The sequence below is a fragment of the Tamandua tetradactyla genome, chromosome 12 (genome assembly GCF_023851605.1).
Source record: "Tamandua tetradactyla isolate mTamTet1 chromosome 12, mTamTet1.pri, whole genome shotgun sequence".
NCBI classification, from domain to species: domain Eukaryota; kingdom Metazoa; phylum Chordata; class Mammalia; order Pilosa; family Myrmecophagidae; genus Tamandua; species Tamandua tetradactyla.
Window position 1 is genome coordinate 93287633 of NC_135338.1, and position 15178 is coordinate 93302810.

Here is a 15178-nt window from a genome sequence, read left to right on the forward strand (position 1 = left end):
CTTGCAAATTGCCATATTTCAAATGTATTAAGTATTTCTCCTGCCTTGCCTAGTTTGTGGACTCTCAAGAGTATAGATTCAGTTTCCCTTAGCACTGTCCTGAACTGATTACTTGTGTGAGATTACTGAGGGATACCTCTCCCAGGTAGTAAGAGATTGAGAAATAGGTCCATTTTATCAGAGGACTGATAAGTTCTTGTCTTTAAATAGCTAAATGCTCTGCCAATTAAACAAACCCTTAATCATGTTATCACAGTTTCTATAGCTATATGCCACCTAGATGTTGGAATTGGGGATGATTTTCATGTGCTTTGGTGGCCTCATTCTAGTTTGTTTCCACCTAAAGTAAATTTACCAGCAATTTTTCTTTTTTCTCTCTCTGCTCAGTGTAGATTATAAAGAAAAACACCGACTCTCCAAGGAATAAGGCAGGTCAGGGATGTTTTTAGGAATAGAAATTCTCAATAAAAATAAAATTTCTCATTTAAAAAGTTAATAAAGTGATATTCAAACAGTTAATATGGGGTTGCTGAAAAAAAGTGGAGTTTTCTCTGTAACATTTCATTTAATTATGAAGTATATAATTTTCTTTTATTTGAAGTCTTTACTGCTGTTGAGAACTTCTCTCGCTGATTTTGAGATGATTTAAAAAAACAACCTTCACCTCCTTTGTTGTTTTCTGGTGTCATTGTTATCAAGATGCTAATTTAAAAACTTAAATTGGGGAATCAGAACATGGAAGACAATATTTATCCTCAAGGCAGAAGAACCATTTTAATAACTAAAAGCTAACATTAACATTTCTAGCATCTGTTTCCGAAACCCCTTCTGCCTGCTACGCATGGTAATAACCTGATAGTGCCTTTGCCACATAGTGTGTCCAAGAAAGCTGGGTCTGTGTCTCACTATAAATAATTCCTAACAGAGCAGTCACCCCAAGTCCTGGGATTTGTCCAGGCAAGGTCATCCAGCTCAGTGATGTCTGCATTTGTGTGTGAGCCCACTTGCTTACATTTAATCTTTCCAAGTGGTTTATAATTGGTTTAGCCCCAGTGGACTGCTTGCTTTTTGGACGGTAGAGGTTGGGGAGGATGAAGGAATTATAAAGGCCTGAATTTGGCTGTCTCTACCGGATATCTATTTTAGCCCCCAATGAAGTTAATTTACATAAAGCCCAGGTGTGTATGAATTTTTCTAAATTTAAAGTTGATTTTTACTACTTTAGGGATAAGAGTGTCAGTACTATTGAATTTATGGTCTTGCTCTCCTGTGTCTGGACCTCCTGGCAACTTATAGTTCCGTTTCCTTTGGATAACAGGATACAGCTGGTGGCAGAATTATCACCTGTGGAATGGTCATTTGGAGTTTTCTTCTCCATACAGATCTTTACAAAGAGCAGAAACCTTTTTAGCAGGAAACCACAAGCCTATGTTAAAAACCAAAAGAGAATTGAAATAACATGTGCATATGTTCCTCTTCCAAGAGGTTACCAGCCATCATATGAGAACCTAAGTATAGTGTCAGGCAGCTTTTTGCCCACCCCTTTCTTTGAGGTTGTCAGAATTAGATGAGGTTGAATTTCCATACTCTGGTGCCTATTTCCACTCTAGCAGATTAAACAAATTGCTTCAGGCTGAATGATTTAAAGACATACTATCTTCAATGAGCAAATAGATTAACAACCTGGGAATAGACTGAGTTTGAATATTTTAATTTTAATAGATTGATTTTTGTCTTGATAGCTATAACTGTGGATCTCTTGCTTCAAACTGTGATGCAGAAAAATTACTGATTACTTTCTGTGTCTCTGATGCTTATATCAGTCAAATATTTAGTATTTATTGCATGCTTGGTACCGTGTTCAATGCTGTGGCATGAGTTGCAATAGCCTGGAGGAATGCTGCAGCAGACATCTACACTGTGATGGTCTAGAGCAAAAAGTTGGGGAGAGAAGGCAAGTATAGAAATAAAACCCAGAGAGGATGTAAGACATATGTGATTTATAACTGACTGTTTTGTTAACTTATCAGCAATAAGCCTGTTATTAAAAATCATCTTGAATGAATGGCATCAGCAGGAGCTAAGGCATGAGGACTGGGCTGAGTATGGTGAGTAAAAGGATGCGTTCAGGAACTGTGCGGAAGGTGTGGGCTGGGTGGCAAGTAGTGCTCAATAAGGCTGTGTAGATAATGTGGGATTTTGAACACTAGTTCTGAGGCACCAGAAGGGGTGGGGAGAGAGGGGAGTCTGGATGGCTTCTAACAGCTCACCAGAGATCAGTGGACCACCACATTTATTTGGGTCTACATTTCTAGCCAAACCCTTTATTTAGAGTTGGGATCAGCACAGTTGGTTGGGATGGTTCAGGAAACGTGGGAGTTGAATGAGATGTGAGGTTAGGACTGAAGTGGCTAATCATGTAATTCATATTGGGCAGTAAGATTAGGTACTTAATTTATTGCGCATTTCCTTATTGCCCACCGCTGTGTTGACATTTTATACACATCCTTTATTCTTACTTATTTTACAGATGAGGAAAATAAAGCTTAGCAGTTAAGTAACTTATCCTAGATGATAGAATTAGTAAGTACCAGAGTGATACTTCCAGTCCAACTTTTTTTTGTTTCCAACTCTGAATTATATTGCCATTCTAACTTTCTTTACATCCTACTTCTAGGGGTCGTTAAAGAATGTCTTAAACGATAGAAAGTCTCTAATCAAGATGACTCCTCAGTCATCTCTTTGAGTAGTATCTGTTCATCAAAGTGGCTTGTAAAGAGTTGGGGTATAAAGCATATATTTAATTTTCTACAGAGGAAGTGTAGTGAGCTGATTAGCCTCCTGGTGACCACCAGTCACAAACTGCAGTTGTATGTCTCTGGAGTCTGCTTCCAGACTTAAAGACGGGGTCAGGGTGGAGGGCCAGTTTAATAAAAGCACCTTTAAGTAGACCCTAAGAGGTTGGAAGCTCTGAAAAACCTAGTTGGTTTTGTGTCTCTAGAGCAGTGATTATATTTTATTTTTAAGCTTCTTTCCCCATTTTTTGAGTCATGGCTAGCTACTCTCTTCGTGTCAGCACCTAGAACACTGTAAAAGAAAAAGGTTGATATCCTGAAAGAATCCCTCTGAAAGATTGCTTACTACTGTGTAAGCAAGTAAGGGAGCTATATATTGAAAATAGTGTTAGTAGGGTTGAGTCAGAAGTGCAAATGGAGCATAGAGAGAGTTTCTCAGGGTGGTTAGCCCTGGTACTAGCAGTATACAAGCAGAGGTAAGTAAGTAACCTGGCAGTTATTTCCCACTTGGGGAAGAAAGTGATCTGAGCTACTGCTGAGACCCCTTCTCATTACAGTCCTATAACTGATGGGAGTTGAGTCGAGATTGGGATGAGGCTCCAGGGCATGTGCAAACTGATTTGGAAGTCTGCCTTTGCCCGCTGCATATCAGGGAAACCAGGTGGAGAGCTGGCCTGACCTTACTGGCTATGAGCCACAACAGATACTTGCTCTCTCTGGATTTGGGATCAGGCTGCAAGAATACTAGCTTGGTCTTCCTGTGCTAATTTTGGTGAATCATTGAACCTGCATCTGTGAATGAACAGAAATTGAGCTGTATACTTACATAGCTCAAAAAAAAAAGGTAGAAATTTATTGATAGCATTGTATGACTGTAATTCCATTAGTGTAGAGCTGTGTCATAGTGGCTTGTATATTTTCTCTCTTTGTTTCTAAAGCCAAGCAGTTTTGAGGTTTGTGAATTCACATGAGCACCTTTCCTAACTCACTTCCTGTTATCCCATGCTTCTGCTCTTCATTCAGCTGTATAGATCTCACCATCTCCATTTGCTGTGCCCTGCCTTTGCACATGCTCTTCCTTCTGTACTCTTCTCCCTCATATGTCCCCGGTGAAACTTGACTCAGGGGTTGCCTCCTCCATTAAGTCATGTTAGATCCCTGCTCCTGAGAGAGCTTAGTGCTTCTTCCTGATCCTTGTGATCTTGTTATTACTGCCCTTACCTGACTGTAATATAATGATCTCTTTTCATGTAGGTAGCACTTGTTAAATTGCTAGGGGCCCATATATTATTTATCTCTAAAGCTCCACAATAGCTTCATAACATGGATTATTCTAGGGGCTCAGAAAAATGAGATTATCTAGTATCTCATGTATTTTAGAGTAGACTCTATGCTGATTTTAAGAAAGTGGGAGTTAATGCTTTTTTTGGTTACATGATGATTACTTTGATTTTTTTCATGTGTATGTGTACCCTAAACTCAGGCTCATTCTATCAGTTGGATAATCCAAAACCAAAAACAGAATATATTAAATGAGTGAATGTGGGTGTTCGTGTTTTTGTTTTTTGCGTTATTTTGCTTTGTACATTTACATTACTATCAGTGTTGCCCTGTATTGGATTCTTTATTCCCTTCATGTTCTACCTACCTGTTATCTCCTCTTTCCTCCCCTCTCCAGCTGTGACCAGTGCTTTGCATTTTTCTTGATTGTTAGTGAGAGCTGTCATGAGGTATTAGGACAGAGCAAGGCTAACTGTGCCATAACAGAATCAGACACATGATGTGAGTTTCTGCACCATTGTTTCCCAAAGAGTGGGTCATGACTTCAAAACAACATAATCACCAGCGCTGGTCTCCTGATTCAGAATCTCTGGTGATGGCAGTGGTGGTGAGTTCAAGAATCTGCATTATTTAACAAGGACTCTACCTGATGCTCATTCATACTAAGTTTGAGAAAACGCTACTCAATTATTATTCGTTGCAGCTGAAAACAGAAGTCAGGCATTTTTTAAGGCTCCTGCAAGATTTTTTCAGTCCTTATTCAAGAAATATATTTGGTATATGTGCTTTATTTTCCTTAAATTTTTATTTTGAAATAGCTCCAAACTTTCAGGATAGATGCAAAAATAATACCAGACCTATACAGTAAACTCCAACGTGCTCCCCCAGATGCATAGATCTCACATTTAAAATTTTTCCAACTTTGCTGCATTATTTTTTCTTCTTTCTATTTATCTATTTATCTGTCTATTCATCTCTCTCAATTTTCTAAAATTGAGAAATTTTATATGTCCATTGTGGATGTCCTGCTCGTTGAACACATAATCCGTGTATGTTTCCTAGGAACAAAGATATGTCCTTATGTAGCCAGTTTAAGTGTAGGGATTAAATTCAACAAATTTAACATGGATATAAAGCTTATAGTCCATATCCAGTTTTTTCATCCCCAAAATGTCCTTTTGGGCCTTTTCTCCTACATTACTCAGTCCTGTATAGGATCATGTATTGCATTAAATTATCTGTGCTCTTTACTTGCTCATTCTTTTTTTTTAAATTATGGAAACATATATAAAACATAAATTTTTGGTGTTAAGCACACCATTCAGTGGGATTATTCACATTTACACTGTTGTGGTACCCTCACCATGTTTCATTACTAAAATTTTCCGTCATCTCAAACAGAAACCCTATTCCTGTTATTCATTAACTCTTTACTCTGCTTCCCACCACCACTCCTGGCAACCTGTACTGTAATTTCTGTTTCTGTAACCTTACATATTCTCTGATATTTTCTTTGTGGTTACCATGAGGTTAAATTTAACTTCTTAAATCTTTAATGCTTGTTTGCTTAAATACCAACTTAACTTCAATGGTGCAAGTAAACTATATTCCTATTCCCCTCTGTCCTTCGATCTTCTGTAGTTCTTGTCACAAATTACATTTTATTGGTACATGGAGTCCAAAACCACTGATTGGTCATTACACATTTTGCACTTGCCTTTTAGATCTGGAGGATGTAAAAAGTGGAGTTAACCAAAAATACAATTGTACTGGCATTTATATCTACCCATGTCGATGCCGTTACTGATCCTTATTTTTTCATGCAGCTTCAGTCTGTTGTCTCTTGTCATGTACTTTAACCTGCAGAACTTCTTTAGCATTTCTTGTAGGGCATGATAGTGTGATGAACTCTTTTTTTATTTGTCCTTCATTTGAAAGACAATTTTGCTGGATACAGAATACTCAGTTGGCAATTTTTTGATTTTGGAGCTTTAAATATGTCACTCTACTGCCTTCTTGCTTCCATGGTTTGCAATTAGAAATTGACAGTCTTATTGAGGCTCCCTGGTATGTGACATTGCTTTTTTTTTTTTCTTTTTTTTTTTTTGAGGCTTTCAGGATTTTCTCTGTCTCTTGTTTGACAGTCTATATGGGTTTATCCTGTTTGGAATTTGTTGAGTGTCTTGGGTGTGTATATTTATGTCTTTTGTTAAATTTAGAAAGTTTTCAGCTATTATTTCATTGAATATTCTCTCTGCTCCTTCCTCTCTTTCTTTTCCTGAGATTCCTACAATGTGTATATTGGCATGATTGATGATGTCCTACAAGTTTCTTTAGCTCTGTTCACATCATTCATTCTTCTCTCTTGCCTTCAGACTGGATGAGTTCACTTGTTTTACCTTCATTTCACTGATTCTTCCTTCTGTCATCTCCAATCTGCTGTTGAACCCTTCAGAATTTTTAATTTATGTTACTGTCATTTTTAGCTCTGTTTGATTCTTTCTGAAAAAATAATTTGTTTCTCTGTTGATATTCTCTTTGTGTTCATCTGTCATTTTCCTGATTTCCTTTATTTCTTTGTCCATGTTTTCCTTTAGCTCTTTGAGCATATTTAGGACTCCCTCTTTTTTTGTCTTTGGAATGTCCCAGGTCTGATTGCCATCATTAATGGTTTCTAATGCTTTAATCTTCTTTTTATCCTCGGTCATTGCTTTCTGCTTGTTTGTATATATGTAATCTTTTGTTAAAACCTGGACCTTTTGATATTTTAATGTGTTCTCCCTGGACTTTAGAATCGAGACATTTGTTCCTAAAGTTATTACCTAGTTAGTGTTATGATAGAGCTTTCCTTGAATGCCAAGAACTAACAAAAACAACAAAACAAAAAAGGGGGTGGGAGCCCACCTTTCATAGTCTTTGCAGATTGACCCGTGGGAATGCTCTTCTTCAGAGCTTATCCATTTAATGAGTCTAGAGAACAGCTCCAGATTCAGGCATAGGGGTTGCCCTCATCCTTTCTACACATGTTTCTTTTTTTGGACGTGCACATATGACTCTCGAATTCCCCTGTTTACATGAAATGTCTCTTCTTCCCTACAAAACAGTTTCTTCATGGTCCTGGGTAATGCACTCTCTAGCTAGCAATCCGTTACCCCATACAGCCATTTGATAGCTCTCCCGTGGTGGTCTGTTGGGTTCCATGAGTTGCCTTCTACACACAGTATGAGTTCTGAGACAGCAAGTCCCTCAGGCCACCACCAGACAGGTTGGGCCAGACATTCTTGTGCTCCCACCAAACCAGTACCAGGGATCGTCACTGAGTGTATGGGGCTGGCTCTTCATCTAACAGTGAGGGGTTAGGGAGGGCCAGCCAGGTTGCAAGGACAGTAGCCTTTTCTTGACTCACCACTTGCCAGTTATTCCACTCTTTTAACTGTTTTTGGAGCTTTGAGAAAAGTGTTTCTGTCAGTTCTTGCTGTTTGCTCAAACCTTTTGTGAAGGTAAGACCCTTGAAGAATCTTACTTGTCATGATTGGGTCATGGCTGTTACACGTGGGTGTTACGTTTTTTTGTAGAACTTGGCATCCTCAACAGGAAAAGCTTATTCATTCTTCGTACCTAGCTTCCTTTGTATTGTACAGATTTCATTATTCTCACCCCCAACCTCCCCAACCAGTGCATAACAAATTTATAGCCATCAGTCCGGGCTCCTTAGTAATGAAGGAAAGAATCTTTGGATCCTGATATTTTCCTTGCAGAAGAGCTGAAAGTTCACTGTTTTACAAGAATCCAGAATATGTATTGTCTTTGCCCTGTTAACTGTCAGCCAAATTTTGTTGATTTTGAAGGATTGATTTAGTTCAGTCTTAGCATGGAAATTCTTCTGAAGTATATTTGCATGGAAGTACCCTGCAGGTAAAAGATCTTCCATTTACACTTGACTGAGTCCCAAGGGGCAGATGTGAGGGCTGGTTTGCACATCTTTTTGGTTAATTTGGAAGCCTCCCTGTGTGAAGGAGCAAATTATATGTCAGTTGAAGTGATGGGTTTGTCAGACCTGAACAAGCTACTTCTTAAGAAGTGGGTTGAGGTCACCAAGCTAACAGGTTTAAGAGTTTGCAGTATAATTACCTGATAGGCTGTTTGGCCTATGTTTTAAAAATTTTTTTGTGTGTGTGTATGTACATATGTATGTATGTATGTATGATTGTATGTATGTATGTATTTTTGGTCCAGGGATAGCTCATTAACCTAGGAGCACCTGTTAAAGGCTTTTCTGGTGTAATTTGTGGGTGTGGCTAAAGAATTGTGAGCTTTATTTATGTTTACATACATATAGGTAGATACAGGTATTTTCAGTTTAATTGCCTGTCTTTTATTGGCTCCTTTGCCCTTAGTAAAGATTATAGATTTCTTCAGTTTTGCACATTTAGGAAAAATGTGTTATTACTCACTCATTTCCAGTTCAGTTGCAATTCATTAAATGACAGGGAACTTAAAACAAGTGGCTGTGTATATAGGTTTTATAATGTTTTCTTTTGACTGCAATAGTGTCAGCATCCTGACCAGAACGGGGGAAAGAAGTGTAATTAATAAAGTATCAGTGGCAGAGAGAGTTCAAATAGAGTCGAGAGGCTACTCTGGAGGTTTATGCAAGCTTCAGATAGACCTTCCTATCATAACCTGCCAAACCCCAAACAGGACCAGCTAATCCTAAAGAACACCTAGGGCAATATAAGACTCCACAAGGGTTCCATGCACTAGAGTAACTTTCCAGAAACCTACAGTTTCCAGATGGGTCCCTGGTCCAGATATGTCCTGAAACCTAGCTCAGCCTCTCCAGAGCATCAGATAGTTCCATCTCCCTACCCCATATTAGTGACTGACCCTCCCAATATGAAAAATTTAGAATTGCTATAGCCCAAACACCCCTAAAAAGAGGGATGGGAAAAATCAAAGGTGATGGTGGAGTTATACAGAGAAGGTAGGATTTAACAAGTGAATAGGAATGCTGAATCATTAAATTGATACCTTTTTTAGTCTCCAGTATTTTAGAGCAGCTAGAAGTAGAAACCTAAAATTGTGACATTGTAACCCATGTCAAATTCTGAAATATGTTCTATAACTAATTGTGGTGCTGTGCTTTGAAATTTATAGCTTTTTTGTATATATGTTATTTTTCACAAAAAAAAAGAAGGCAAAAAAGTTGATCGTGATGATAAAATATTTGAGCCCTTCAGCCTCCTATATTCTGGAGCAGCTAGAAGGAAAAATCTGAGAGGATCATATGGTAGCCCATGAGAAACTCTGGGATCTGTCCTGAAACTTCTTGTTGAAGAGTACTTTGAATAGTATTGCTTTTTTATTTCTTTGATTTGTATATATGTTTTACTATACAATAGAAACAAAACAAAACACGAAAACAAAAAAGTAGTGTCAGTTCTTCTCCTTGAATAGCTATGAAAAAGAAACAGATACCTTAAGGAAGAGAAAGTTCCCTGAATATCCAGAGATAAATAAGTCAACGTTTTGGTATTTGCACCTCCATATTTTTTCTGTGGTGGTTGTGTTTTATTTTAGAATTATAATTTACCTACCAACATGTTTTAAGAAGTTGTCAGACAGACATCTCTGGGTACCTGGAACTTTTCCTTTAGCTGTTTATGGTTTTTGAAGTATTTTTACACAGTAGTCCTTTTCAAGTCCAGAAACTCTGTGAGAAGAAAGAAGCAGTGTGTCGGGCAAGGTGCTTAAGAGTTTGTGGTGGCTTCCAGTTAGGTACCCCCCCCCCCCCCCAATTTATTATTTATCTCAATCCGTTCTTGTGGAGTGAACGCACTTCTAATAGAATCTTTGATGAGATTACTTCAGTTAAGATGTGGTCTGGCAGAGTCAGGATGGCTCTTATTCCTAATACTGGAGGCCTTACGGAGGAGGCCATAGGGACAGACCATGGGGAAGAGCCAGATGTTGGACACCAGCCTAACCTGAGTGGGAGAGGAGAGCATGCTACCGTGTGTATTGTCACGTGACGGAAAAGCCAGGTAACCCCAGAGATTGTGGGCTTGTCAGAAGATACTGACTTTGGGGAGGAAGCAAGCCTTCTAGCCTCTGAAACCATGAGCAACATTCCTGTTGTTAGTTCAACCCATTGTATGGTGTTTGTTTTAGCAACCAGTATGGTCCTAATGCTTGACTTCCTGCAATCCTTTCTAGGCAGGGTACATTTCACTAATCTTCAGAATTTTGCTGCTGTTAACCTTTTGTAAGCACTGCACACCCAGTGCAACTTTCTAATAATGATGTCCATAATGCACCCTATGATACAAAAGCTAATGGTTATTTAAAGGTGCAGGAAGAAATTGTAGCCAGTGTTTACTTCTCTAATAAACACCTTAAGGGACTTCTTCCATGTGGGAGTTGGGGGAGACCACTGATTTATAGAATTGAGATAGCTCTATTAAAATGGGTGAATCTTGTTTTGACATACTGTGCATGTGTCACTGTTATACAATAGTAAACCATTAAATTTGTATCCTTTCAACATTATAAATATTATAAAATAAGCAAAATGGAAAAACAAATACACATATTTAGTTACTATGTTTATTATTTCACAACCCTCAAATTTATGACTCAGAACTGTGGCACCTTTGGTGTGCATGCTTATGGTCATACTGCAGTTCTTTAGTTTTCTTTTTGGGAAGCGTTTATCAAAAATTTATTAACAAAGCAAAGACTCAGAAATTGATTTTGGAGTATGGACTTAGGTTATTGTTTTTTTTTTTTCAATTTAAATTTTTATTGTGCTAATATATATACAACAAACAAAATTTCTCATTTTAACCACTCTCATATGTATAATTCAGTGACATTAATTACATTCACAATATTGTGCCATCAACAATACCAAATTACCAAAAGCATTTCCTCACCCCAAAGAAAAACTATGCACCTATCAAACAATAACTCCCAAGCTGTTCTTGTCAAACTGTACTTCACATACTGGACTTGATTTTTTAAGTGTCCTTAAAAAATTACTTCCTTCCTATAATATGCTCCTTCCTTTAGAATGCAATTCTCAAGTAAAGCTAGTTTTTGGTGGTTTACTGTTAGAACTCTTTAGTTTTTAGTTTTGAGGTCATTTTGAGGATTAATTGTCTGAAATACCTTTCCCTGATTATCTGTATTATTTGCTTCTTTAATCTCTTACTTTTTACAGAAATAGCTTCTTTTCAGAGAGTCCTTCTTTTCAATACTCTATTCAAAATTTTACGCCCCCTCATTTGCTATCTCTTATTCATCCGTTTTATTTTTTCTGTAGTGCTCATTTGTCACTGTCTGAAAACCATTCATTTTAATGTTTTAATTATTGCATTACCCCACTAGAATAAGCTCCAAGAAGGCAGAGAATTGTGTTTGTTTTATTTCTTCTGTACCCTAAGTACTTAAGGAGTGCAGTATCTGGCACATTGTAGGTACACACAGTGATGGTTGAATTAACAGAGTGAGGGGAGAATCTGTTATTTTTGGGATCAGGGCTAGAGGTAGGGCAAATCCATTGCTAGATTAGAGGTCATTAGCTCATGTTTTAGAGTCAGACTGGATTTGAACTCGGACTCTCCCACTTACTTTTTTGACCTTGGTGTTAAGTAATTTAATCTTTGAAAGACTGATTTTTACCCCACTAGTGAGATGGGGAAAATAGTACCTTAGTTATGAGTGTTCAATAAGTTGTCAAATATAAAACTCTGTAAACGCTAGTTATCTCTCTCCTTTTGTGTATCATCATTGAAGAAGCCTACATGCAATCCAAATTTGCCAGTCCATTTCTGGAGTTTTCTAGGGTCATTACCTTGATTACTTTTGATAGATTTCTTTCAACAACCTGTGTTGCTAGCATGTCAGTGATCTGCCCCTTTGATTAGTACAGGAAGACAGACATATTATCATACTTCTTTAATCCTCGTATCAGAACAGCGGGTGGGTTTTGGCTTTGAAGTATATTTGGACAAGTTCATAACTTCACACAATTCAGATGGCATCAGCACTTTCTTGGAGATTCACTTGATCTCTCACTCAAATGAAGTAGAAATCGTTCAAATAAATTGATGTTTGTGGTTGTTACACACAGTCATCCTAACTTTCTTAACAAATCACAAAGCTTCAGAGGGCCCATTTAGTAAGTTTACTAGTTTGTCTTCATATTCTCCACTCATTATGTGTTATCAGGTGTTAATTCCTGTATCAATTTCCACCGATACTTCCTCTGCTTGTGATGATAGAAACACTTCAAAAGTTAGTTATGTGGATAGATTGGTTCATAAATTTGTAGGTCCTTTCAATCCTGTGTACCAGACAAATCTGAACAGGGCCTGGAAAGCTGACTAGAAGACCAGTGGGCATGCGGATTTAATTTTAAATGGATATTTAATGAATGTAGCAAGTTCTCAGACCCTTCATTCCTTCTTTTTCATTCATGCTTGCTATTTGAATTTGATGGACTTGAAATCTTCTTTGTTTTTCTACTAAGAAAGTTGCTAATTTCTCAAGAGGGGATTTTAGTGTGGATTTCTGAGGTGATTTTAGCACCTATGGGCACAAAATTTTTGAAGGAAGGAATGAATGCCCTGCACCAGAAAGTCTGTTATAATGTGGAGGGTAGACCAGAGAATGAATGGGGTCATGGCATGGAGGTGATTCCTTCAAAGTGGAGGAATCACCTGCCAGCCTATCTTTGTCTGGCAGAACACAGTGACACTAATGACTTGCAGCTGGTGAGGGATGACTAGGGTTAGGGATTTGGTTATAGGTTCATTTTACCCTAAGCATGTGCTGATTACTTCCTATGTAAGCCTGATCTCAAACATACATGGCCTGACTAAACTAACATCTAAAATTCCGGTACTGTAGTTATGCATGCTCACTAAGGCATTAATAGCTCTTCTGTTCTAAACATTTGGTTATTGAACCTTGAAGGTATGTTGTTGAGATTTCAGTTTATTGTTGGTGAGATTTTTGTGGTCTGATAGAGCACAGAACTATGGGATTTTTTTTTTCTTTTTTTTTGCATGTGTGAATGTTTTCTTTATACTTTAGTTTATATTGCTGGTTAGTATGTGCTTTAATTAAATCCAGTTACCTGGATTTAATTTAATGAGTAAGAAACTGTCTTGGATTGACTTATAATGAAGTCACTTAGGTCTGCTTCTCCCACTCTTACAAGAATGCAGTCAGTTTATGCTCATGTTCTGGATGCTTGATGTTGGACCTCCCGTTCTGGAGTTCAGGATTCAGACCTTGATTTTTTAGCCTAAGTTAAGTCCTCAGACCGCTAAGTTAAACTCCTATGAATGTGCTATGTGTCAGTGTTTTAATGTCTGCATATTTACCACTTTAAACATATGTCAGAGGAGTGTTCTCAGTAAAAGGCCTAACCCTGGGGATAAAATGCAGTTGAGTTCACATTTCATGGAAGCTCAGACCTAGTTGAAGTAGGATCTTGGAAGCTTGCTTAATGTTTTTCATTTAATGTGTCAATGGCTATTTATGGGCTTGTTAAAGTGACAGAATCTATTACATACTGAGAAAATGATAGTGAACAAGACAAATAAAGTTTCTGTTCTCACTCAGTGTACTTCAGGGACCAACATTAAGTAATCATTTAATTTCAATTATTTTTGGTGTGGGAGGCGAAGAACAGTGTGTGATGAGAACCATATTATACAATCCTGACAGTCTTCTATGAATTTTGTGGAAATTCATTTAGAGAAAGCAACCCAGTGGGGGAATTCAGCTATTAGTTGGGGATGGTGACAACCCTTTGTGTAGCCTTCCTTTTCTGGGAGAGAGGAAGGGAGCGCTAATGCTCAGATGCCCCCTACCCCCTAAGCTCCCTAATGAAATTTGGAGCTGGGGGGAGCGGGTTAAGCAGCTTTTTGTGTGTTTGGAGGATTTTGAAAACATATACTTTGTAACTGCTTCAAATATCTTCTTGAGACATCTTCAGTGGCAGTGAAGACTTTTTCATTTTTATTTTTCAATTGAAAAAATTTTTCTGCCCACTTGAAAGGATTGAATCTGGTTTTATACAAGTGTTCTAGTTTGCTAGCTGCCAGAATGCAACACACCAGAGACGGATTGGCTTTCAATAAAGGGGGATTTATTTAGTTAACTATAGTTCTTCAGAGGAAAGGCAGCTAACTTTCAACTGAGGTTCTTTCTTACGTGGAAAGGCACAGGGCAATCTCTGCTGGCCTTCTCTCCAGGCCTCTGGGTTCCAGCATCTTTCCCTGGGGTGATTCCTTTCTGCATCTCCAAAGGCCTGGGCTGAGCTGCGAATAGCTGAGATATGAGGTATGCTGAGCTGCTTGCGCTATGCTACGTTGAGCTCTCTCATTTAAGCACCAGCCAATTAAATCAAACATCATTCATTGCAGCAGGCACGCCTCCTAGCTGACTGCAGATATAATCAGCAACAAATGAGGTTCACATGCCATTGGCTCAGGTCCACAGCAATAGAACTAGGCACCTTCACCTGGCCAAGTTGACACCTGAATCTAGCTACAACAAGAAACATTGCATTCTTTGATCACTCTGCCCTCCCAAACGTCAAAGAAAAACTGGGTAGACAGTAATATCAGATTTATGATTGAAGTCATAAAACCATCCGTAACCCTAGGACTTCATGGTTTTTATATTTTTGATGGCAAATTTTAATTATTTTCTCATTTACTTTTTCTATTTCTGTTTCAGTGTCCTGGGTCATGAAACTTAATCCACAACAAGCTCCGTTATATGTGAGTAATTAATGAGATTTCTTTTGGTTTTGTTTTATCTATGCTCCTTACTTGCTATAATGAACTCATGAACACTGTATATGTACTAGAGATTATCACATGAATTTTCAGCCACCTACATATGAATTTTTTTGCATAGTCCATTTCAGAAGTTTGAGTTAGTGAGTACTGTACTAAATGACTAATATATGCATGGGATTAAGCTGAGCACAAACAAACCTGTAAGACTAGGGAGGCAATCTGGATGGGGAGATAAGATGCACACACATGAAACAATTAAATTGCCCTCGGAAATATAACTGT

General features: G+C 38.0%; 1 protein-coding gene across 9 annotated transcripts in view; it reads left to right on the forward strand.

The window, feature by feature from the left end:
- The window catches only part of AKAP13 (A-kinase anchoring protein 13), a 387549-nt gene that overhangs the window by 80542 nt on the left and 291829 nt on the right, over window positions 1-15178 (forward strand). For all 9 annotated transcript variants that reach the window (XM_077124122.1, XM_077124126.1, XM_077124125.1 and 6 more), the window contains exon 2: window positions 14832-14875. In XM_077124122.1, the coding sequence (XP_076980237.1) occupies window positions 14843-14875 (33 nt within the window). In that variant the 5' untranslated portion in view covers window positions 14832-14842. The remainder of the gene's footprint in view (window positions 1-14831; window positions 14876-15178) is intronic.